Consider the following 26851-nt stretch of genomic DNA (forward strand, 5'->3'; position numbering starts at 1 on the left):
TTTTGGTTTAATTGTCATCTGTGTTATCACTGCACTTTCAACCATTTCAAAGCACAACAAAGTTAATATCGGAATACAATGTCAGATATGTTGTATTCATGCATCAGGTTAATGTGCTTAGCAGAACCAAATGATCTGGAATGCAGTTGAGATTACATTAAAAGTATATAGTCCAAGGTAATCAATGCTTTGAGGTTCTGCACAATTATTATAGCAATTTCGTGATGATTTCCACAGACCTGCAACCTTTGCAAGCTATCTTGAACATGCACTCTTTCTATGATTACATAACAAGACATTTATAGTTACAGTAAGCTCAACATGTAACCATGGATACATTCCTCATTTTAAGGTTGATTAAATACTGTTACATTAGTTTGTAAGATGACCTTAACTTCAGGCTATTTACTGTATCACAAAAGTAATATTAAATTGTGCTTCATTGACAACACAACCAAATATAAACATTTAAAATATATCTAATGCTTGGATTGTTTCATCTGAGCCACTGTATTTCAATGCATTTGATTTAGTCATATTCTTTAACTTAGCTTTTTGGTTGAGATGGAGAACTGCATCCAACATATACATTATTCATTTGTAGACAAACTGGAATTAATAAAGCCAGACTAAGTCAATGGCACAGATGGAACTATCCAAGCAGAATATACAAGTAACTGCCAAAATAAAGGAAACACTTGAGTAAATGAGGGATAGAAAGTATATTGAAAGCAGGCGTTTCCACACAGGTGTGGTTCCTGGGTTAATTAAGCACCATGGGATGTTTTAGGGTCATGTATAAAATTGCCCAGTTGCCCTTTATTTTGGCTACCATGGCTAGAAGAAGAGATCTCAGTGACTTTGAAAGAGGTTTCTTTCAAAAGAGCATAAGGGGTTTAAATGGTGTATGTGTGTTTGCCAGTCACCACATCTCAACCTAATCAAATACTTATGGGAGATTCTGGAGAGGGGCTTGAGACAGCGTTTTCCACCACCATCAACAAAAAAACAAATCATGGAATTTCTTATCAAAGAATGGTGTCGCATCCCTCCAATAGAAGTCCACACACTTGTAGAATCTATGCCAAGGTGCATTGAAGCTGTTCTGGTGGCTTGTGGTGGCCCAACAAACTATTGAGAAACTTTATGTTGGTGTTTCTTCTATTTTGGCAGTTACCTGTACATCTCCTTCAAATGTTGATATTTCATTGTCTTGACAAACAAACACATTTCACATTCCTGATTGTCTACATGATATGATGTCTTGAATTCACGTCTGCATCTCAACCAAAGTGAAAGAATATAACTTAATCTAATCAAACTTTGAATGCACTTTAAATAACGTTTCATTTGATTAAGTCCTATTCATTGACTTTGTTATTAACGTGAATCCAGCATATTAACTTGAAGATTACATTTGAAATCAACCAAAGCTTGAAACCCTAACGTTAGGCCTATATGTATTGTTTATTTTTTTGTTGAATTCTGGGTCGAATTGAAACAATAGCTGTTGATTACTTTGTAAATGCTATATAGGCCTAAATAATATCATTTATTATATATGTAATAAAGTATGGTTACATTTCATTTACTCTGTTAAACCCACCCCCGAGAAAAGACTTCGATAGCAACTGTGAATCGATTTAGTTACTAAGAGATCTCTCAATAATCAATCTCACGATAGCACATTGGTAGTAGTCAGTGACAAATATAAACGCTAAACAGGGCTGGGCTTGGTTAAAAATTCGGGAGTGGCAATGCGCGCAACCATCCTGTCTGAACGCAGGTCTCGACACCAATACCGTAGCCTATGGGTTGACGTGTTGTAACAATTCTTAGGGCTATCCTGGGCTAACACTAGGCTATATTGGTCATGTTTGGTTAACATGCTTATATATCTAAAATTACATTGTGAGAAAAAAAACACGCGTGAGGTTGTGCCCGAGGGGGGCGGGACAAGCCGAGGTTCTCAATGTCGGAGAGCGCGCGCTGACATCAATCTCCCAATGCGCGGCGCCCAGAAAAATGTCTCTCTAAATTTTACCCATCGACTCCTTCTGTGTGTTTACCAAATACTCCCAGTTCTTATCTAAAAGGCATCCCCAGAGCGCCGAGGTGTAGATGAGTTCCTCCAGGAAAGTCACCGTGCTGCTTATGCTGGTGGTCCTGACAGTGCAAGGTAAGAGAAGCGTTTTGAAGAAGTGGGGATGTCGGAGAGTTTGGGGAGCGCAGAACCAACTTACAATATGAGAGATTTGAGCACTACTGCAAACTTCACATAGTATAATATATGCTAGGTTATTCATCTCACAGATACATTAATTATGTATATTCTGTCTTATTGTAAGCAGTTCGCGTTGTTGTTGGGTTGATTTTTCTGATTGTGCGACGCACTAGAAACCCCGTTTTTCAATCCGCAGCATGTACGGTCAGAAATGTAGCCAACATCTCCCGACAGAAATTCACAAATTAAGTGTAATGATTTCTATGTTTGCGCGTTGAAGCTTTTCAACAAAGTAGGCTAATTGTCTTTTGAGTGTGGTTTTGCGATAACTTGGACAGATAAACTAAACCACATAAATATACGCTAATCAGTTTTTTTTAAAGGCAACTAAAGTTGGTTAAAATCACAGATTCTGAGATAATGTAATAGAAAATGTCATGTCATAGGACCTTGCAGCGCTATCTATTCAGATTAATATAATATAACGGGATGGCAGTGGTGGCTGGTGGCACTTTAAATTGGGAGGACGGGCACATAGTAATGGCTGGAATAAAATGAAAGAAATGGTAGAAAACACAACAAACACCTTGTTTTCCAAGTGTCTGATAACATTCCATTTACTCCATACCATCCATTATTATGATCCTTCCTCCCCTCACAAGACTCCTCTGCGGTATGGGTAGTACTGTAGGCTATGGTTTGTTATCCCAGGGGATGAACTGTGGTCGTGACATGTCACATCATTAGTCGTAGAGTTCCTATTCAATTCGAATTCCTAATTTTACCGTAGACAACCGATCCGCACTACGTGCCTTCAAGCACCCGGAACCTATGTTTTCAGTTTTCACTGCATGCAGGTCCATTGATTCGTACACTATGCATGCTGAGTGTGTTATTGATGTATCATTTCAGCTGTGCCTCTTCAAAACAGATGTAACGTGTTAAAATAAATGTATACCTCCAAGCCAAACTAAAGTGCACCTGACCTAACTTCCTGTGCCATGCATTATGTACCATGACCGTGCACGTTGTGCATCACACACGTGGTTTATGTACACCTGAGTTAAATAGAACTGTCCATTCCAGAGCTGTGAGTTGACTCACATGTGCCTGTGATCTGGACAGTCTGGGGTGAGGAGCACAGAGTACATCACATCCTGTCTCTGCATTCTACTCTATAAGTCTGTTCTGTTCCCATCTACATTACTGTTCCATTCTGTTCTGTTGTTCTGTTTAGTCATTCTGCAGTTCCACTCTGGTCTTTTCTGTTCTGTGTCACAGCTTTCTGTTCTTTGTTCTCATCTCGTTGCCCAGGGATGGTTCAGGTTCTATCTCTCTCGTGTGTGTGTGTGTGTGTGTGTGTGTGTGTGTGTGTGTGTGTGTGTGTGTGTGTGTGTGTGTGTGTGTGTGTGTGTGAGTGTGAGACCCTTCCTGTAACACCGACACCATTCTGTATACATCTGGCCCTTCTTTGGACACAGTGCTAACAAACCTCGAAACGAGCTTCAATGCCATACAACACTCCTTCCGTGGCCTCCAACTGCTTTTAAATGCTAGTAAAGCTAAGTGCATGCTCTTCAACCGATTGCTGCCCGCACCATCGCGCCCGACCAGCATCACTACTCTGGATGGTTCTGACCTAGAATATGTGCACAACTACAAATACCTAGGTGTCTGGTTAGACTGTAAACTCTCCTTCCAGACTCACATTAAGCATCTCCAATCTAAAATTAAATCTAGAATCGGCTTCCTATTTCGCAACAAAGCCTCCTTCACTCATGCTTCCAAACATACCCTCGTAAAACTGACTATCCTACCGATCCTTGACTTCGGCGATGTCATCTACAAAATAGCCTCCAACACTCTACTCAGCAAACTGGATGTAGTCTATCATAGTGCCATCCGTTTTGTCACCAAAGCCCCATATATTACCCACCACTGCGACCTGTATGCTCTCGTTGGCTGGCCCTCACTACATATTCGTTGCCAAACCCACTGGCTCCAGGTCATCTATAAGTCTTTGCTATGTAAAGCCCCGCCTTATCTCAGCTCACTAGTCACGATAACAACACCCACCCGTAGCACACGCTCCAGCAGGTATATTTCACTGGTCATCCCCAAAGCCAACACTTCCTTTGGTCGCCTTTCCTTCCAGTTCTCTGCTGCCAATGACAGGAACAAATTGCAAAAATCACTGAAGCTGGAGACTTATATCTCCCTCTCTAACTTTAAGCATCAGCTGTCAGAGCAGCTTACCGATCACTGTACCTGTAGACAGCCAATCTGTAAATGCTATTTTGCACCCCAGTATCTCTACTTGCACGTCATCATCTGCACATCTATCACTCCAGTGTTAATGCTAAATTGTAATTTTCACCCCATGGCCTATTTATTGCCTACCTCTCTACCCTTCTACATTTGCACACACTGTACATAGATTTTTTTTCTATTGTGTTATTGACTTTACGTTTGTTTATGTGTAACTCTGTGTTGTTGTTTTTGTCTCACTGCTTTGCTTTATCTTGGCCAGGTCGCAGTTGTAAATGAGCACTTGTTCTCAACTGGCCTACCCGGTTAAATGAAGGTGAAATAAAATCAAATCCATGTGGGTTGGTAAATTGCATTCTGTGTGTGTGCGTGTGTGTGTGTGTGTTCCAAACCTGCTACCTGCAGACTGTGCCATACAGTCCCACTGTAGCAGCCAGTGAGAGACTGGGACACAACTCTCTCTAATGGTGTTAGTGGGAGTCAGAAGGAAGTGTGTTTATGAGGAGGTCTCTGTAAATCCACCAGGATTCACTTCACCCATTGCCCTTTACCTGTTCTGGACAGGTGCAAGACAGATATGGTGTTTCTACTGTACTATACTGTATACAGGCCATTAAACTGGGATTAGATTATCAAAACGTAAAAGTAGGAGAAAATCGTAATAATCCTTCCTGAGGTTCTCATCTCGGACACATTCAATTTCATTCAATTGTTTAATTCTATTGACCTATTTGTGTTATGGTGAGGGCACAGAGCCCTCTCTCCCCTCTCTCTCTTCCTCTCCTCACACTCTTCCTTTCCTCTCCCCTCCTCTCTCTCTTCCTCCCCCCTCTGCCCACCTCTCTCATCCTCTCTCTCTTCCTCCCCTCTCTCTCTGCCTCCCCTCTCCCTTCCTCTCTCTCTCTCTCTCCTTCCCCTCTTTCTCTGCCTACCTCTCCCCTCCTCACTCTATCCCTCCCCACTCTCTCCGCCTCCCCCCTCCCCCTATGCCTCCCTCTCCTCCCCTCCACTCAGGTGCCATGGTGAATGTGTGGGCTTTGTCTCAGTCAGGGCTGTATCCTGGTCAGTGTGTAGATTAGAGTACACAGTACAGTGCACTCTTAGAGGAGGTCCATTCAGCCTCCCATACTGAGGCATTAGAACAGGTATTGTCTCCACCCTGTGGATTGGTGGTTTGTCTCTGTAACAGAGGAATTGCTGATCCTGCAGTCCTAGGATTTGGGGTATTTATAGTGAGGGACAGAGACTGGATTAGGGAATTTGGAGGTAAGGAAGGACAAATAGGTACACTAGAAAGAGGCTGTCAGAGTAATGTATATTCATAATATTTAAAGAGTGCTTAAGAGTCCACTCCCAAAGTCCTAATTCTACTTCTGGCCCTAATAAACATAAACCTAAGCCTAAACTGAAACCTAAGCCTATAGCTTCATCTCCACCAACCCTTTCCAAACCCTTACATCCAGGCCCAGTCTAATGACGGAACCTTTCCCAAACCCAAATGGTCGCAGAGCAGTGCTGCATTTCTCAGTGGTGCCTCTCCCACAACCCTTATAGTAAAACTACAGCCCAATTTGCCTTTTCATGGTGAGTGTTTATTTTTGTTCATGTTTTTGTGGGTGTGTATTGGTGTCTCAGAGGTTCACGGATCCCCTTAACATGATTGCTGTGCAATTATTGCTCGGCACTTCGGTCTTAGACAGACACACACACACACACACACACACACACACACAGTGGGAGCCTCATTTCACCCCGATACCCCCCACAGATTGGCAAAACCCACCTTACCTCCCCCTGCCTCCCTCCTCCTTCCCATGGATGTCCGTTGAAACATCCCAGTCTTCTGAACTGCGGACAGACTGAGTCACGTCTGAGGATAGAAAGAGAAGAGGATGGAGCCTTGCCCGGAGGAGAGGATGGAGGGAGGGATGGAGCCTTGCCCGGAGGAGAGGATGGAGGGAGGGATGGAGCCTTGCCTGGATGAGAGGATGGAGGGAGGGATGGAGCCTTGCCCGGAAGAGAGGATGGAGGGAGGGATGGAGCCTTGCCCGGAGGAGAGGATGGAGGGAGGGATGGAGCCTTGCTGGAGGAGAGAAAGAGGAGAGGATGGAGGGATGGAGCCTTGCTGGAGGAGAGGAGGATGGAGGGATGGAGCCTTGCTGGAGGAGAGGATGGAGGGATGGAGCCTTGCAGGAGGAGAAAAAGAACACTAGAGCAGGAAGAGAAGGGTGTCTCCTTCCATCTTGATGTCTCCCTCTCTTCCTCCCTCTCTATTTCCTTTGGTTCTTACCCTCATCTCCCTGAAGAACTCTTGCTGTGCTGCCTCTAGTTGTACTGTGACAGTAGAGTGGCCAACATTACCAACCATGCATTTAGCTAAGTGGCCAATACTGGCCTTGCTACATATAGAGACAGCATGCCTGTATGAAGATGATCCCTTTTTAATACCTTGCTCCATATTCAGAATGTTTAGAATGTTCTGAATGTTCCTCGACATCCACTCCTGTCTGCATGACTGCTGCCTGACTGCATACGTACATTTATGAATCATGACGCAAACACCACTGAGCATTCAACTCAACAATACTGGCTGCCTACCTTCGTGTCACACACATTTGTGAAGCCTGTAGATTCTGTTGTGCGCTGCAGTCCAGGGCCACTACGTCTCCTGTGGAATTCCATCCTCGTAAAGCGCCGTGCACGTGTCTCTGAGTGTGTGTGTGTGTGTGTCATCTGCGTCTGTGTGTGTGTGTCAGTGGTGTGGGGCAGTTGGAGTGTGAGAGGTTCAGAGCAAGGTTGTTTTGAGTAAAAGGGAATGGTGTTTGTTGATGGAGATGCACCATCAGCTCCTGATGACCTCAGGTAGCAGGGTTACTACACAGTAGTCTGGCAGACGTTCGCATAAGCTCCTCACTGTGGACATTCTGCATGCAAGAGGGCAGCAGATCGGAGCAATATGGGGAGTATGGTAATCAAGGGTGGATGGATAGAGAGGCAACACGCATGTGCGCACACGCGCCCACACACACACACACACTGCTTCGTGGTCAAACGTTCAGTGATCACATTCATTTCTCTAGTGAATCATAAAGCATGTGACAAACACCCTCCATCTTACTCTCTCGGACACACACACAAACACACACACACACACACACACACACACACACACACACACACACACACACACACACACTCAGACCAATCAGAGCCATCAGCTTATTTTTGGTCGTAATTAGTTCCTTGGGAGCGAGCGACCCGCATCCTCACGCCTCGTGGTCGATCACGTCAAGCACACGCCTGATCAAAGGGCTCTCAGCCAATGAGGTTTCAGGTCTCTAGGGCTCTCCATTTCCACAGAAAGGGACACTCTGCTTGGCTTCTTAACTCCTAATCAATGTGGCCGTTGAAAAGACTTCCATGTGTCTGCTTAGTGCTTTCTAAGAGCTGTCTCTGAGAGTCAGGCCTAGATTCAGTCAGATCACCTGTTAACAGGTGATAGCCGACACCCGCATAGCTGATGTTTTGGCGGTGTCGGAGATGGAACTGCGTTGGATCTGTCAAATCGGTGAGCAGCTGCTCTTGATCATTGTCATGAAGCCACACCCATCCCACATGTTAGAAGTTCAGAATGAGAAAGTGTAGGCTACATAGAAATAATGACGCTCAAAAAAATTAAATCATTAAACTAAATAATGTGGATTTCTATCAGCTTAATGGAGGTGTAGATCACACCTCACATTCCAGTGTCTGAACTTGTAAACAAGGCTGCATGGGATTTCTCTTAATGTGACTGCATGCAGCCAATGGCAATGTGTGGCTCAGTTGGTAGAGCTTGGTGTTTGCAATGCCAGGGTTGTGGGTTCGATTCCCACGGGGGACCAGTATGGAGAAATAATGTATGAAATATATGCATTCACTACTGTAAGTCGCTCTGGATAAGAGTGTCTGTTAAATGACTAAAATGTAGATGTAATGTCCGCTTTAGGTATAACCCAGAAGCAGCTTGTGGATTTGAAAGATCTAACACAGTTCCACCTCCGACTTCGCCAAAACAACTGCTATGCAGATGTCGGCTGAAGTGGATCTGATTGAATAAAGCCCCTAGTCTTAGTTTGGACTGAGATTTGGGATAAAGAGTTGATGGATCAGGAGGAGGACATATACATACGTCTGGTTCTCTGTGTTTCTTGTTCTCTCTCCATAGTTGCATACAACACACAAACACATATCCTTGCGTCTTGACTGAGCCATGTTCAATGGGACAGCTGGCAGTTTCTGTCACAATGATGTCACCAGTGGTTGAAAAGTGAGAGGGTATTGTTAAGTCTCTATGATGTAAGGAACCTTCCAATCTACACAGAGAAAAAGAAAGAAAGGATGAAGAAGGGGGAAGGAAGCAACAGAGGAAATGCATTTCTTTTATTTTTCAGTGCGAACAAAAGGACCAATTAATGAACAGATTATAATTGCCCTCATTTCCCCTACCCAATTAGGGGTTTAAACGAGGTTCTCAGAGTGCAGCCAATCAGGGACCAGTGCTGTGTTTTAATGTCGGCAGGTAGCGAAGATAGAAATTACAGCCATCCACTGGGCTCTCTCTGGAGAGGAGATTTTTCATTAAGCTGTAAGACTCAGCAGCGCTCGGCGATGCTTTAAGTGACCTCAGAAATCTTGTGGAAAGTTTGTCTGGGATCTTACTAACTTCTTCAGAATGTATTACTGTAACATGGAACATTAGGGACTGGCTGGCTGTGGGAAACTGTAAGAAGGTTCTGACATGTACCCCTGGCCAAGATGTCAGACATTTACCCCAGGCCAGTTCAGGAGACTGATGGGAAATGTTATTTTCCAGAAAAACACTCACATTAATTGTATAGGACTTGAGTGACGTTTGAGACACATTTAGCCACATTTGACATCTACATTTATACTTTGGTCAGTTAGCAGATGCTCTTATCCAAATCAAATCAAATCACATTTTATTTGTCACATACACATGGTTAGCAGATGTTAATGCGAGTGTAGCAAAATGCTTGTGCTTCTGGTTCCGACAGTGCAGTAATATCTAACAAGTAATCTAACAATTCCCCAACAACTACCTAATTCACACAAATCTAAAGGGGTGAATGAGAATATGTACATGTAACTATATGGATGAGCAATGGCCAAGCGGCATAGGCAAGGTGCAATAGATGGTATAAAATACAGTATATTCATGTGATATGAGTAATGTAAACATTATTTTTTTTACATTTTAGTCATTTAGCAGATGCTCTTATCCAGAGCGACTTACAGTAGTGAATGCATACATTTTCATTTCATACATTTATTATTATTTTTTTTTTCTTTTTCGCACTGGCCCCCCGTGGGAATCGAACCCACAACCCTGGCGTTGCAAACACCATGCTGGCGTTGCAAACACCATGCTCTACCAACTGAGCCACAGGGAAGACCATTGTATAAAGTGACTAGTGATCCATTTATTAAAGTGGCTAGTGATTGGGTCTCAATGTAGGCAGCAGCCTCTCTGAGTTGTTTAGCAGTCTGATGGCCTTGAGATAAAAGCTGTTTTTCAGTCTCTCGGTCCCAGGTTTGATGCACCTGTACTGACCTCGCCTTCTGGATGGTAGCGGTGTGAACAGGCAGTGGCTCGGGTGGTTGATGTCCTTGATTTTTTTGGCCTTCTTGTGACATCGGGTGCTGTAGGTGTCATGGAGGGCAGGTAGTTTGCCCCCGGTGATGCGTTGTGCAGACTGCACCACCTTCTGGAGAGCCTTGCAGTTGAGGGCAGTGCAGTTGCCGTACCAGGCTTTGATACAGCCCGACGGGATGCTCTCGATTGTGCATCTGTAAAAGTTTGTCAGGGTTTTAAGTGACAAGACAAATTTCTTCAGCCTCCTGAGGTTGAAGAGGCGCTGCTGCGCCTTCTTCACCACGCTGCCTGTGTGGGTGGACCATTTCAGTTTGTCCGTGATGTGTATGCCGAGGAACTTAAAACTTTCCACCTTCTCTACTGCTGTCCCTTCAATGTGGATAGGGGGTGCTCCCTCTGTTTCCTGAAGTCCATTATCATCTCCTTTGTTTTGTTGACGTTGAGTGAGACGTTGTTTTCCTGACACCACACTCCGAGTGCCCTCACCTCCTCCCTGTAGACTGTCTCGTCATTGTTGGTAATCAAGCCCACTACTGTTGTGTCGTCTGCAAACTTGATGATTGAGTTGGAGGCGTACATGGCCACGCAGTCGTGGGTGAACAGGGAGTACAGGAAGGGGCTGAGCACACACCCTTGTGGGGCCCCAGTGTTGAGGGTCAGCGAAGTGGAGATGTTGTTTCCTACCTTAACCACCTGGGGGCAGCCCGTCAGGAATTCCAGGACCCAATTTCACAGGGCGGGGTTGAGACCCAAGGACTCCAGCTTGATGATGAGCTTGGAGGTTACTATGGTGTTGAATGCTGAGCTGTAGTCAATGAACAGCATTCTTACATAGGTATTCCTTTTCTCCAGATGGGATAGGGCAGTGTGCAGTGTGATGGCGATTGCGTCGTCTGTGGATCTGTTGGGGCGGTATGCAAACTGAAGTGGGTCTAAGGTAACTGGTAGGGTGGCAGTGATATGATCCTTGACTTGTCTCTCAAACACTTCATGATGACAGAAGTGAGTGCTACGGGGTGGTAGTCATGTAGTTCAGTTATCTTTGCCTTCTTGGGTACAGGAACAATGGTAGCCATCTTGAAGCATGTGGGGACAACAGACTGGGATAGGGAGCGATTTAATATGTCCGTAAACACACCAGCTAGCTGGTCTGCGCATGCTTTGAGGACGCGACTAGGGATGCTGTCTGGGCCAGCAGCCTTGCGAGGGTTAACACGATTAAATGTTTTACTCACGTCAGCCACAGAGAATGAGAGGGGGGGGTGCAGTCCTTGTTAGTGGGCCGCGATGGTTGCACTGTATTATCCTCAAAGCGGGCAAAGAAGGTGTTTAGTTTGTCTGGAAGCGTGACGTCAGTGTCCGTGATGTGGTTGGATTTCTTTTTGTAGTCCGTGATTTCCTGTAGACCCTGCCACATACAACTCGTGTCTGAGCGAAGAATTGCGACTCCACCTTGTTCCTGTCCTGGCATTTCGCTTGTTTGATTGCCTTGCAGAAGGAATAGCTACACTGTTTATATTCAGACATATTCCCAGACTTCTTTCCATGGTTAAATGCAGTGGATTGAGCTTTCAGGTTTGCGCAAATATCGCCATCCATCCATGGTTTCTGGTTAGGGTAGGTTTTAATAGTCACAGTGGGTACAACATCTCCAATGCACTTCTTTATAAACGCACTCACCGAGTAAGCGTGTAGGTCGATGTTGTTCTCTGAGGCTGACCGGAACATATTCCAGTCCGCGTGATCAAAACAATTTTGAAGCGTGGCTTCCGATTGGTCGGACCAGCGTTGAATGGTTCTTGTCACCGGTACATCCTGTTTGAGTTTCTGCCTATAAGATGGAAGGAGCAAGATGGCGTCATGGTCGGATTTGCCAAAGGGAGGACGGGGGAGGGCTTTGTATGCATCTCAGAAGTTAGAGTAGCAGTGGTCGAGGGTATTGTGCATGCGCATAGCGCAATCAATGCTGGAAGAAAAAAAAAATGTATGAAATGAAAATGAAATGTATGCATTCACTACTGTAAGTCGCTCTGGATAAGAGCGTCTGCTAAATGACTATAAATGTAAATGTAAATGTACATTTTGGTAGACTTGTTCTCAAATTTGCTTCGTTAAAATCCCCATTTACAATAAATGCATCCTCTGGATGTATGGTTATTGTAAATGGGGATTAGCAAGACACCCCCAATAAAGGAGTGGTTCTGCAGGTGGACCACAGACCACTTATCAGTTCCTATGCTTCCTGGCTGATGTTTTGGTCACTTTTGAATGCTGCCGGTGCTTTCACTCTAGTGGTAGCATGAGACGGAGTCTACAACCCACACAAGTGGCTCAGGTAGTGCAGCTCATCCAAGATGGCACATCAATGCGAGCTGTGGCAAGAAGGTTTGCTGTGTCTGTCAAGGTAGTGTCCAGAGCATGGAGGTGCTACCAGGAGACAGGCCAGTACATCAGGAGACGTGGAGGAGGCAGTAGGAGGGCAACAACCCAGCAGCAGGACCGCTACCTCCGCCTTTGTGCAAGGAGGAGCAGGAGGAGCACTGCCAGAGCCCTGCAAAATGACCTCCAGCAGGCCACAAATGTCCATGTGTCTGCTCAAACGGTCAGAAACAGACTCCATGAGGGTGGTATGAGGGCCGACGTCCACAGGTGGGGGTTGTGCTTACAGCCCAACACCGTGCAGGACGTTTGGCATTTGCCAGAGAACACCAAGATTAGCAAATTCGCCACTGGCGCACTGTGCTCTTCACAGATGAAAACAGGTTCACACTGAGCACATGTGACAGACGTGAAAGAATCTGGAGACGCCGTGGAGAACGTTCTGCTGCCTGCAACATCCTCCAGCATGACCGTTTTGGCGGTGGGTCAGTCATGGTGTGGGGTGGCATTTCTTTGGGGGGCCGCACAACCCTCCATGTGCTCGCCAGAGGTAGCCTGACTGCCATTAGGTACCGAGATGAGATCCTCAGACCCCTTGTGAGACCATATGCTGGTGCGGTTGGCCCTGGGTTCCTCCTAATGCAAGACAATGCTAGACCTCATGTGGCTGGAGTGTGTCAGCAGTTCTTGCAAGAGGAAGGCATTGATGCTATGGACTGGCCCGCCCGTTCCCCAGACCTGAATCCAATTGAGCACATCTGGGACATCATGTCTCGCTCCATCCACCAACGCCACGTTGCACCACAGACTGTCCAGGAGTTGGCGGATGCTTTAGTCCAGGTCTGGGAGGAGATCCCTCAGGAGACCATCCGCCACCTCATCAGGAGCATGCCCAGGCACTGTAGGGAGGTCATACAGGCACGTGGAGGCCACACACACTACTGAGCCTCATTTTGACTTGTTTTAAGGACATTACATCAAAGTTGGATCAGCCTGTAGTGTGGTTTTCCACTTTAATTTTGAGTGTGACTCCAAATCCAGACCTCCATGGGTTGATAAATTCGATTTCTATTGATTATTTTTGTGTGATTTTTGTTGTCAGCACATTCAACTATGTAAAGAAAAAAGTATTTAATAAGATTATTTCATTCATTCAGATCTAGGATGTGTTATTTTAGTGTTCCCTTTATGTTTTTGAGCAGTGTATTTTTCTACCAGCACAGACTTCCTAAAATCACAAATAGCGATTAAATAAATCACTCACTTTTGAAGATCTTCCTCTGTTTGCAATCCCAAGGGTCCCAGCTACAACATGAATGGTCGTTTTGTTAGATAAAATCCTTCTTTATATCCCAAAAGGTCTGTTTAGTTGGCGCCATCGATTTCAGTAATCCACTCGTTCAACATGCAGACAAAGGAAACCAAAAAGCTACTGCTAACCTTTGTCCAAGCAAGTCAAACGACATTTCTATTTAATCCTCAGGTATTCTAAAATGTAAATAAACTATAATATTTCATACGGAAAGTAGTATGTTCAATAGGAAAGCAAAATTAGTAAGCGTGTGCCCTCTCCCTCGCACGCCGAAAGACTGATATTGTTCTGGTGATCTCCTCACCAAAACTCAAAATTCTTGCTTGTTTTTCAAAAAACAAGCCTGAAACCTTGAATAAAGACTGCTGACATCTATTTACATAGGAACAATAGGTTTTCATTATGAGAGCCTGGGACCTCAATTTCTTTTTATTATGGTTGGTTTTCCTTTGGATTTTCGACTGCCATATCAATGATGTTATAGTCTCAGACATTATTTTAACAGTTTTAGAAACTTCAAAGTGTTTTCTATCCAATGCTATCAATTATATGCATATCCTGGCTTCTGGGCCTAAGTAACAGGCAGTTTACTTTGGGCACGTCAGTCAGGTGGAAATTTAGGAAACTAGACCCTATCCCTAACAAGACCAAGAGACTGGACATAGCAGTATACTCGGGAGCGGTGTGCATGTCTATGGAGCCTGGCCAGGAGGCCGCTTCGTCTGCCCCTTCTGCGGCGTTGTTGTTTTGCATCGCCTACTGGAATTAGCTACATTGTCCTGGGTGGTGGTTCGAACAGAGGGCACGCTTCGGGAAAGTCGTATTCCTGGTCGTAATGTTGGTAAGTTTACGTTGCTCTTATATCCAATAGTTCTTCCTGGCTGTATGTAATAAGACTTAAGATTTTCTGGGGTAACAATGTAAGAAATAATACATAAAAAAACAAAATGCTGCATAGTTTCCTAAGAACTTGAAGCGAGACGACCATCTCTGTCGGCGCCATGCTACATGCCAGAGCCACTTAGAGTTTGTGTATTCAGCTAAGGTAGATTAAACAACTACATATCACAGTCATTGAAAGTAAGAACTTTCCGCAATATAGCAACATATTAGCCTGGACCCAAATCAGTTTGTACTTTTGCCTACTCCGTTGACATTTTCAAGCCAAACATGTTTTGTGTGAGAATTCCATAAGGAGTTGGCAAGAGAGCAGCAACAGACTGGCACACAGCATTACCATACACACTGAGTAGACAAAACATTGTAACACAAATGCTACATTGGTTAGGTCAGCGCCATCTTTTGTGTGTGTTTTTAATGTAGAGGAAGACTGAGAGTGCCAGATCCCTCTGAAATACAGTATCTAAACAGAGACATAAATATACACTGAACGTACAAACCATTATGAACGCCTGCTTTTTCAATGACATAAATTAACCAGGTGAATCCAGGTGAAAGCTATGATCCCTTTATAGATGTCACTTGTTAAATCCACTTTAATAAGTGTAGATGAAGGGGAGGACTTCTTAAGGATAGGAGTCACCCTAGCGGGACATCTTCCGTTGAAACTGGAGGGCGTGCAATTCAAATAAATAATCATAAAAATTATGGTTATTAAACATTTAGCTACTTATTAGTGTCTTATATCAGCTGAAAGCTTAACTTCTTGTTAATCTAACGGCATTGTCTGATTTACAGTAGCTATTACAGTGAAAACATGCCATGCAATTGTTTGAGGTCGGCGCCCCACATCAAAATATTTTTCCACCGGCACAGGTTTCATACATTCACAAATGATTATAAAATATTCACTTACTTTTTGAAAATCTTCCTCTGATTTGTCATCCAAAGGGTCCCAGCTATAACATGTAGTGTCGTTTTGTTAGATAAAATCCTTCTTTATATCCCAAAACGTCTGTTTAGTTGGCGCCATCGATTTGAGTAATCCACTCGTTCAACATGCAGAGAAAGGAATCCGAAAATCTACCCCTAAACTTTGTTTCAACAAGTCAAAATACATTTCTCTTTACTCTTCAGATAGCCTAAAATGTAATCAAACTATAATATTTCTTACGGAAAGAAGTATGTTCAATAGGAAACTGATTCTAGCAGGTGCATCCTGTCTTCATGGCGCGCGCAAACACGAATTTCCAAGACTGTGTCCCTGTACTAAAACTGATATTTCTTATACATTTCTGAAGTTACAAGCCTGAAACCTTGAACATAGACTGCTGACACCCTGTGGAAGCCATAGGAATTGCATCCAGGGAGCTAATTTTCAATATGGCCTTATACTTGCCATTCTAAGAGGATGGTCTCTCTCTCAAAACAGTTCCGGTTGGTTTTTCTTTGGATTTTCTCCTACCATATGTATTGTGTTATATTCTCCTACATTATTTTCACATTTCTACAAACTTCAGTGTTTTCTTTCCAATGGTACCAATTATATGCATATCCTGGCTTCAGGGCTTGAGTAACAGGCAGTTTACTTGGGGCATATCATTCAGGCGGAAATGGAGAAAAAAGGGTCCGAGCCCTAAGAAGTTTTAAAGACGGATTTTTAAGCCTTGAGGCAACTGAGACATGGATTGTGTAGATGTGCCATTCAGAGCGTGAATGGGCAAGACAAAAAATGTAAGTTCATTTGAACAGGGTATGGTAGTAGCCTGGCACGGTCGTCTCGCGCCGAACTGTGCATGTGCAGGTCGTCAAATCAAAGGCACTCCTTCAATTAAAGGGGCGGGAGGTAGCCTAGTGGTTAGAGCATTGGGCCAGTAACCAAAAGGTTGCTAGATCAAATCCCCGAGCTGACAAGGTAAAAATCTGTTGTTCTGCCCCTGAACAAGGCAATTAACCCACTGTTCCTAGGCCGTCATTGTAAATAAAAATTTGTTCTTAACTGACTTGCCTCGTTAAATAAAAAAATTAAGTTATTTTTGATGAAGATGAAAATGTGTCAGTTTGTCTCTTTCACGAGGTTGGAGTAATGACATGTTCAACTTCTTAAGACATTGGTTCAGATCTAGGTTGTGCCTTTTTAGATTAAGAGAAAATGAACAATGTTGGGTAACAGAATGACGGTTTGTGCTGTTAGTGTCTTTATTCTGTTACCAGTTAGGAGAGTACAGGACGGTGTGTGTGTGTGTGTGTGTGTGTTTGAGGGTGTATGTGTTGGTTATCTAGCAGTTCTCTTCCTGACCTCACCTCTCAAACCAATTGTATTGAGTGGAAATTTGCACTGAGTTCTTAGTCAACACGTTAAATAGGATCCATGTTTTTCAAGAGTAATCTAAACATCCAACTGGTATGGATAACATATATGCATGGTTCAATTTGGTTGGAATGTGGTACTGGCAGGGTTGTTGATTCAATACCTGTCTGGACCACATATAATCTACAGAACACACATGATTTATTGTTAACTGTAAGTCACTTGGATAAAAGAGTCCCCAAAAATAACATATTTTATTCATTCATTATTACCAGGAAATGTTTTTGTGTTGTTTTGGCCCTGTTTGCACTTTTAGTCACTAAATGCTTTCAGCTACTCTACTCTCTGGTCACAGAATGGAGGGGTGATGCACTGATGCTCAAATCCACTGGTCCCAGTATCTAGGCTGTACTGGTGTTAGTTGTCTACTGGTGTAGAGGCAGACAGACAGACAGAAAGACCGCTGACAGACAAACAGACTGCTGACAGACATACTGACAAACAGACGGCTGGCAGACAGACAGACAGACAGACGGACAGACAGACGGCTTATAGACGGACGGACAGACAGACGATGGACAGACAGACGGCTGACAGACAGACAGACGGCTGACAGACAGACAGACAGACGGCTGACAGACAGACAGACAGACGGCTGATAGACAGACAGACAGACAGACAGACAGACAGACAGACAGACAGACAGACAGACAGACAGACAGACAGACAGACAGACAGCTGACGGACAGACGGCTGACGGACAGACGGCTGACGGACAGACGGCTGACGGACAGACAGCTGACTTTGGAGCGTGCAGGCTGGGGAGAGAGACGAGAGACTGGTGGTCTTTTAAAGGCTGTGTTCAATTAACCATGAGAGAGATGGAGGGAGGGGAAAATGATGAAGGAAGAAAGGGAGAGTGAAGGTTAGAGGGAGAGGAGGGGAATTAAGAGATTGGTGTCCTTTGAAGCCATGGCCGAGGCGGGGGTGGAGAGGGGGTGGAGGGATGTCCCAAGTGAGGCACGATTTTCTGCTCGGACAGGCGTGGGTTTCACACGTTGTCCCCGGCAACCAAGTCACCAGCGGGGTAGGTTTTTGCAAGTCACAAAATGACCTTCATACCTACTATGCCAGGTATACTCAGAATTTAACAGGTTCGGGCACACACACACACACACACACACACACACACACACAACTGACATTGTGTTCCAGTCTGTGGGGATTTACTAAAAGCTTCCACTTGGCTTCCTCTGTAGAAACAGCTCCTATGTGTTACTCCTCACACACCGTACTTCGATGAGACACAACTTTCCATCCATCCACAGCAAAGAACTATTGATTAAAACCTTAATGTGGATGAAGTGATAAAATGCTAAAGGTTGAATCATGAGAAAAGCTTAACTTCTCTAAGTCCCCTTCATTTAAAGCCTGACATGGTAATAATTTAAAAAGCCACCCAACTATTTTGTAAAAGCACCCCCCCAAGTGAAGATTCTCTCTCTCTCTTCTCTCAGGCTGTTTGTCATCTAAGGGGGAGGACAGGCTGTTCAGGAAGTTATTCAGGAGATACAACCAGTTCATCAGACCAGTGGAGAATGTCTCTGACCCTGTTACTGTGGAGTTTGAGGTCTCCATATCCCAACTGGTCAAAGTGGTGAGACTCACCTGCATCATTACTGGAGCAAATAAGGATATACCTTTGAACTAATTACATGATTATGTACATGCTATGACGTCATGTTCATTTTATTTCCATCTCTTCTCAGGATGAAGTCAATCAGATTATGGAGACCAATCTTTGGCTGAGACATGTAAGTCAAGTTATCATCTGATCTAAGAACTGAAGTCCAAACCGTAGTACAGCAGTTAGTATAGTATGCACTGCTAAAATCTTGTCTAAGATCTGTTTTCTCCTCTCTTTGTTGCAGGTCTGGAATGACTACAAGCTGAAATGGTTTCCCGTTGAGTATGACGGACTTGAGTTCATTCGTGTGCCCTCCAATAAGATATGGAGGCCGGACATCGTCCTCTACAACAAGTGAGCTCAATATCTTAACTATGTACATTATATCGATGTTCTCTTGTTGCTTTTTAGCCATCAGTGCTAAATGCTATGCTAACCATCACCCATTGTCTCTTCTCCAGTTCTGTGGGTGTTTTTTTGTTGCCATCAGTGATAAATGATATGCTGATCTATCATATCTCCCCTCTCTTCAGTGCTGTGGGAGATTTCCTGGTTGAGGACAAAACCAAAGCTCTGCTGAAGTTTGACGGCACCATCACCTGGATCCCCCCCGCCATCTTTAAATCCTCCTGCCCCATGGACATCACCTACTTCCCCTTCGACTACCAGAACTGCTCCATGAAGTTTGGCTCCTGGACCTACGACAAGGCCAAGATCGACCTGGTGCTCATAGGGTCAAAGGTCAGTAATCACACTGGTTAACTAGTTTACTAACTCATTTGCTAGCTAGTTAGCTAACTCCACATTAAGAAAATGGGCTGTGTTTTTTGGCTAATTCAATGTGGCTGGGTTTATTGTTTACTTAGTACATTTCAACAGAAACTACTTCCTGGTCTTTTTTATGATGTAATCTCAGTCGAAACCCTCTTTATATCCTTCTAGGAGAGAACTCCCTAGGCTCTGCTTCACTGCTAACATACTACTGTCTCTCCATAGGTGAATCTCAAAGACTTCTGGGAGAGCGGCGAGTGGGAGATCATCGACGCACCGGGCTACAAACACGACATCAAGTACAACTGCTGTGAGGAGATCTACCCAGACATCACCTACTCCTTCTACATCAGACGCCTGCCTCTCTTCTACACCATCAACCTCATCATCCCCTGTCTCCTCATCTCCTTCCTCACCGTCCTCGTCTTCTACCTCCCCTCTGACTGTGGAGAGAAGGTGACCCTCTGTATCTCTGTTCTCCTGTCCCTCACTGTGTTCCTCCTGGTCATCACTGAGACCATCCCTTCTACGTCTCTGGTCATCCCCCTCATCGGGGAGTACCTCCTCTTCACCATGATCTTCGTCACCCTCTCCATCGTCATCACCGTGTTCGTGCTGAACGTCCACTACCGTACGCCTATGACTCACACCATGCCGGCCTGGGTCAGGTCTGTGTTCCTGGGGTTGCTGCCCAAGGTGATGCTCATGAGGAGGCCTGTAGACCAGGGCTGCCCCTCCTCTGTGGGGAGTGGGAGAGGAGATGGAACAGGAAGGGGGAGTATTGCAGGTGGAGGTGTGGGAGGAGGAGCGAGGGGAACGGGGAAGAGGAGGAAAAACAGCATTGGAGGACGAATAGGGGGAGGGTGTGTGCAAGTGGACGGGGGTGCGGTCGCAGCCGAAAGGGGGCAGGTGGGGGCGATGAACTGTGTTGAGTACGGTGAAGTGCAAAACAAGCCGAAGTTCCCCTGTAAGGGGAAAGAGGTGCCCATCCCCACCGTACCCCCAGTGGTTCCCCCTCCTGCCCCTTCTGAGCCGGACCTACCCAAACTGCCCCGAGCACTCAACGCCCCGCCCAACGTCAATGCAGTGGTGGCCTTCTCCGTGGTGTCACCAGAGATCAAACAGGCCATCGAGAGTGTCAAGTACATCGCTGAGAATATGAGGACACGTAACAAGGCCAAAGAGGTAGGACACTTTGAGTTATTACATAGTTATTTGTCAGTAACCACAGATAAATGCTCTGCAGTGTAGTTCTCTGTGAGGTGAGGTTTTGGATCACATCTCTAATAGTGAACTGAAGAGAGCAGAAGCATTCCCTGGTCATTCTCCCTCTTTCAGCTTGTCCAGTGGAAGTGGTATATAAAATACAAGCTGTAATTGTACTTCAGAAAAATGGAATTGGCAAATGTGCTGGGCCATCACACCACACACACACACACACACACACACGGTACATCCTTACACACACAGATTCACATTAATTCTTGCAAACACAATTTCATACACACATTCCCACACACAAATATTGTTACACAGCCAGACCCAAACAGACCAAACTGAGGCAGGGTGTTCTCCGATAGATAGCCTAACTCCATGGGGTTTCATTCCTGCTTTCTACCTGGTTTAATCTGCAAAGCTGTTTGTGAGAGAGCTTTAGTAAGCTTCACTCTCCCTCTCTCTCTCTCTTCCTCTCTGCATCTGGCTGATACGCTTGTTGTTGCTCTGGCTTTTCGTAGTCTTTTCTTAGCAAGGCCTGATCTCAGGAGACAATGACATTACTTCACCCTGAAGTAGTGGATCACAGCAGGCTGCTTCAGGAAAACACACACCTGGCTTGACCCAATCCTCATATACGCTATAGGGCTCAAGGAAAACTGGTATTTTATTCTCTCTGTGTCTCTTTTGGTCTGTCTTGTTCTCTTGCTGTTTCTTACGGCAGTCCAAGAGAGAGAGAGAGAGAGCGGGAGAGAGAGAGAGGGAGGGAGAGAGAGATTTATATTACTTCCCTTTTGAACTTTTAAATCCCTGCTTAACCCTCCCCTCACATCCCTTTCCTTCTTTGTCTTACAGTATTTCCAATTGCCTTTAATGATCTGTGATTCCCTGTCCTCTGACGAGCTCTGTCATCCCCCCTCCCCCCTCCCCCAGGTGGAGGATGACTGGAAGTACGTAGCCATGGTGATTGACAGGATCTTCCTGTGGGTGTTTGTGACGGTGTGTATCACTGGAACTCTGGGACTGTTCCTACAGCCTCTCATCGGCTTCTTCACATGAACCATGACACTACTCTTTCCTCCTTTCTTTGTTGTCTTTCTGTTTCCGTTATCCTCTCATTCTCTCCAATCTTAAATTTTTCAATTCTCTCTCTCACACTCCCATTATTTATTTCCTCTTCTACTGGCATCTATTATCTTCCTGTCCAAAAGCAGGAAAAACAATACAAAACACAATGGTCCAATACATTTATTTTAATTTTTTTAATGGCATTGCCTCATTATAACCAGTGATTTACTGTGTATAACCCTTTTCTTAGGACAACTACATTCTTACTGATGTGTTACCATCTCTGTTACTACCCCTGTATTATGCCAGTAGAGAAGTTAGTTCTTGTTCTAAACATGATGCCAAACGGATCTAGAATATGTAGCTCTGTGCCGTATGTAGTCAGTGGCTGACTGAAGGAGTAACCACACGATGCCTCTTTCTTAATGGCATACTGTTCATGTTAGGATATTGTAGTCTACTATCTGTTATATCTCTATCTTCTCTACCTATCTTTACTCCTGTGTTATGCTTACGGCTAGGAGTATTTCCTTACCAGGAACAACTCTATGGAAACACTCCTGGCCCAAGTTATACTTTATATACAGTACCAGTCAAAAGTTTGGACACCTAATCAATCCAGGGTCTTTCTTTATTTTTACTATTTTCTACATTGTATAATAATAGCAAAGACATCAACACTATGAAATAACACATATGGAATCATATAGTGACCAAAAAAGTGTTAAACAAATCTAAATCTATTTCATATTTGAGATTCTTCAAAGTAGCCACCCTTTGCCTTCATGACAGCTTTGCTGTAGAACACACACACACACACGCACACAAAATAGTTTGTGTCCAACCTTTTGACTGGTACTGTAGAAAATATATAGATTATGCATGATTAATGATGCTAACTTTAAATATGGTTTCTGTACAGACATGGTTTTATGATAGCATGTCATGATAGCATGTTTGCATTTCACACTGGGGTCGACTAACCACTCAATGTAAATGTACAAACTGTAAAGACACTTTGAAATGCACGTTGTAGATTAAAACTTATCTGTAAAAAGATGTGAAAACCCATCCTGTCTGGTTTCTTTCATTGACAAGGTGTATATGTGTTGCAACGTGACTGTTATACGATCTATCACTGGGGATAGATTTAAAATCACCATTTGCTTTTCTGGAATCAAGTGGGCTTTTTATGGGTACAGGGCCGGCGGGCTCTGATGTTTTGCGTTATGTGTGTGAGTTGCTTGTGTTGTTGGCCACGGGCAGTGTCTGCTCTGGGGACAGAGAGGGTTAATGGCGGGATGAAAGGGGTTAATCATGCCATAATGATGTTATATAAACCATGGAATCCTTATTGGGGTCAATAAGTCCCATAGGCAGATGGAGGGGGAGAGGACAAGTGAGCTCATGGATGGAGGAGAGTTTAGTGGAGGGTGGTGAATACATGGAGAGGCAGGGAAGTGAAAACTAGATGAAAGAGGGAGAGAGTATTACTGAGCTAATTGCCCTAGCCATTCAAATGTTATGCCTTCGGACACAAGTTTCTTGTATGTTTTTTTTCCTATTGCGGTCCACATTTCATAAACTATCTACAGTATTCAGGGGCACAAACCAGGTTTTGGACACCTCTTGTATAGATGTAGATCCAGTTGAAGGTAGGGGATAGAGGGATCAAGGAAGAGGAAACCGTGAAGGCTAGATGATGTGGGGAGTTAACTACAGTCATCTAGGAATTACTGGGGGCTTGTTAATGTCATGCTGGCTTTAATGCGTCATCTCTCTCTGTGTCCCTGTCTGAGAGACACTAGGCAGAGCAGCCACTTGAGTTACATCAAGTCCCTGTCCGAGAGACACTAGGCAGGGCAACCACTGGAGTTACATCAAGTCCCTGTCCGAGAGACACTAGGCAGAGCAACCACTGGAGTTACATCAAGTCCCTGTCCGAGAGACACTAGGCAGGGCAGCCACTGGAGTTACATCAAGTCCCTGTCCGAGAGACACTAGGCAGGGCAACCACTGGAGTTACATCAAGTCCCTGTCCGAGAGACACTAGGCAGAGCAACCACTGGAGTTACATCAAGTCCCTGTCCGAGAGACACTAGGCAGGGCAACCACTGGAGTTACATCAAGTCCCTGTCCGAGAGACACTAGGCAGAGCAGCCACTGGAGTTACATCAAGTCCCTGTCCGAGAGACACTAGGCAGAGTAGCCACTGGAGTTACATCAATATGACCCCTTATAGTGCTTCAATGTCACACACACACAGTCATGTACAGTTGAAGTCGAAAGTTTCCATACACCTTAGATTGGAGTCATTAAAGCTCATTTTTCAACCACTCCACAAATTTCTTGTTAGCAAACTATAGTTTTGGCAAGTCGGTTAGGACATCTACTTTGTGCATGACACAAGTAATTTTTCCAACAATTGTTTACAGACAGATCATTTCACTTATAATTCACTCTATCACAATTCCAATGGGTCAGAAGTTTACATACACTAAGTTGACTGTGCCTTTAAACAGCTTGGAAAATTTCAGAAAATGATGTCATGGCTTTAGAAGCTACTGATAGGCTAATTGACATCATTTGAGTCAATTGGAGGTGTACCTGTGGATGTATTTCAAGGCCTACCTTCAAACTCAGAGCCTCTTTGCTTGACATCATGGGAAAATCAAAAGAAATCAGCCAAGACCTAAAAAAAAAAAAAATGTAGACCTCCACAAGTCTGGTTCATCCTTGGGAGCTATTTCCAAATGCCTGAAGGTACCTCGTTCATCTGTACAAACAATAGTACGCAAGTATAAACACCATGGGACCATGCAGCCGTCATACCGCTCAGGAAGGAGACGCCTTCTGTCTCCTAGAGATGAACGTACTTTGGTGTGAAAAGTGAAAATCAATCCCAGACAAACGGCAAAGGACCTTGTGAAGATGCTGGAGGAAACAAGTACAAAAGTATCTATATCCACAGTAAAATGAGTCCTATATCGACATAACCTGAAAGGCCGCTCAGCAAGGAAGAAGCCACTGCTCCAAACCCGCCATAAAAAGCCAGACTGTGGTTTGCAACTGCACATGGGGACAAAGATCGTACTTTTTGGAGAAATGTCCTCTGGTCTGATGAAACAAAAACAGAACTGTTTGGCCATAATGACCATCATTATGTTTGGAGGAAAAAGGATGATGCTTGCAAGCCGAAGAACATCCCAACCGTGAAGCACAGGGGTGGCAGCATCATGTTGTGGGGGTGCTTTGCTGCAGGATGGACTGATGCACATCACAAAAAGGAAGGAAAATGATGTTGATATATTGAAGCAACATCACAAGACATCAGTCAGGAAGTTAAAGCTTGGTCGCAAATATATCTTCCAAATGGACAATGACCCGATTTATACTTCCAAAGTTGTGGCTAAATGGCTTAAGGACAACAAAGTCAAGGTATTCGAGTGGCCATCACAAAGCCCTGACCTCAATCCTATAGAAAATTTGTGGGCAGAACTGAAAAGTGTGTGCGAGCAAGGAGGCCTAGAAACCTGACTCAGTTACACCAGCTCTGTCATGGGGAATGGGCCAAAATTCACCCAACATATTGTGGGAAGCTTGTGGAAGGCTACCTGAAACGTTTGACCCAAGTTAAACAATTTAAAGGCAATGCTACCAAATACTAATTGACTGTATGTAACCTTCTGACCCACTGCGGATGTGATGAAAGAAATAAAAGCTGAAATAAATGATTCTCTCTACTATTATCCTGACATTTCACATTCTTAAAATAAAGTGGTGATCCTTTTTACTAGGATTAAATGTCAGGAATTGTGAACAACTGAGTTTAAATGTACAGTTGAAGTCGAAAGTTTACATACACCTTAGCCAAATACATTTAAACTCAGTTTTTCCACAATTCCTGACATTTAATGCTAGTAAAAATTCCCCGTCTTAGGTCAGTTAGGATCACCACTTTCTTTTAAGAATGTGAAATGTGGTGGAAAAATGAGTTTTAATGACTCCAACCTAAGTGTATGTAAACCTCCGACTTCAACTGTAAATCACACCACACCACACACTCAAACACTGTGTCTGACTGAGTAACGTGGTGCTTCTACTGTGCTTCTACTGTTCATCTCCCAGTTAGACTAGAGCCTGAGCCTGTCTGAGACCTAGTGTGGGTCTGACTACGCTGTGGTTGGCTCATAACACCCCTCCTGTGGTGGTATGTAATCCCTGTCCCACATTGGAGCTGTGGGATTAGGTAATAGTGAAGAGTCATCCAGTCATTAATATGGAGATGTCTGTCTGCCTGCCTGCCCTCATCCACCCATACCAAAGAGCAGCCTGACAGAGTGTCATGGGCTGTTCATAATGTGGCCTAAACATCAGCCAGAGAGAGTGTGGCAGAGTGAGAGGAGGTGGGATATAAGAGTGGGATTTATGGATAGAGTGAGAGAGGCTACTTCTGTGTCTACTTCTCATTCCCCCTGTCACCACCACCTCCCTCCCTGCTGTCATCTTCATCCCTCTCTTTTTGTCTCCTCCCCTCATCTTTGATCCTGACTTGGTCACATAGCTGTTTCCTCAAATGATCATGATCCACACCAGCCTTTAGCCTTCTGACACATGATTGGCCCAGATGATGTGGCAAAGCTCAAAGCATATAGTCAACCTCCAAGCTAAACCAACAACTCCTTCATGCATCTCCGGGATGTGTCAGGAGCAGAAATGCCTGATGTGTTTTCACAGCGTGGCTAGCTTGTAGGAGGCGCGGCACATCCGTACCATAAGTGGCAGACTGATGCATTATTAAGACTGGCACAGGGTGAATATTGTACATTATTCTCTTCATTCTCACAGTGTGACGGCACTCATCCAGCTCCTGGATAGCATACCAGACTCAACACAAAGTGTGTGTGTGTGTTTGCATTGTCTGAGTGTTTGTGTGTGCGTGTGTTCATTTGTGTGTTCAGGCAGTAGTATGGTCTGTGTTTTTGTCATCAAACTTTTAGAAACTTCCAGAGTCTGACAATAATGTTTGAGACAGGAAGCTTCCTGTGCTCCTGTGCCCT

General features: G+C 44.4%; 1 protein-coding gene across 1 annotated transcript; it reads left to right on the top strand.

Annotated features, from left to right (window-relative positions):
- Positions 1-1792: 1792 nt before the first annotated feature.
- On the top strand, positions 1793-22862 carry LOC106604680 (neuronal acetylcholine receptor subunit alpha-3). Its single transcript, XM_014199579.3, has 7 exons — positions 1793-2179; positions 18568-18707; positions 18820-18864; positions 18982-19091; positions 19271-19478; positions 19734-20693; positions 21657-22862. The coding sequence occupies exons 1-7, from the start codon at positions 2122-2124 to the stop codon at positions 21780-21782; spliced, it is 1647 nt and encodes a 548-aa protein (XP_014055054.1). The 5' UTR covers positions 1793-2121; the 3' UTR covers positions 21783-22862.
- The last annotated feature ends 3989 nt before the right edge of the window (positions 22863-26851 follow it).

Source organism: Salmo salar, chromosome 05 (genome assembly GCF_965601325.2).
Source record: "Salmo salar chromosome 05, fSalSal1, whole genome shotgun sequence".
In the NCBI taxonomy this organism is placed as follows: Eukaryota; Metazoa; Chordata; class Actinopteri; order Salmoniformes; family Salmonidae; genus Salmo; species Salmo salar.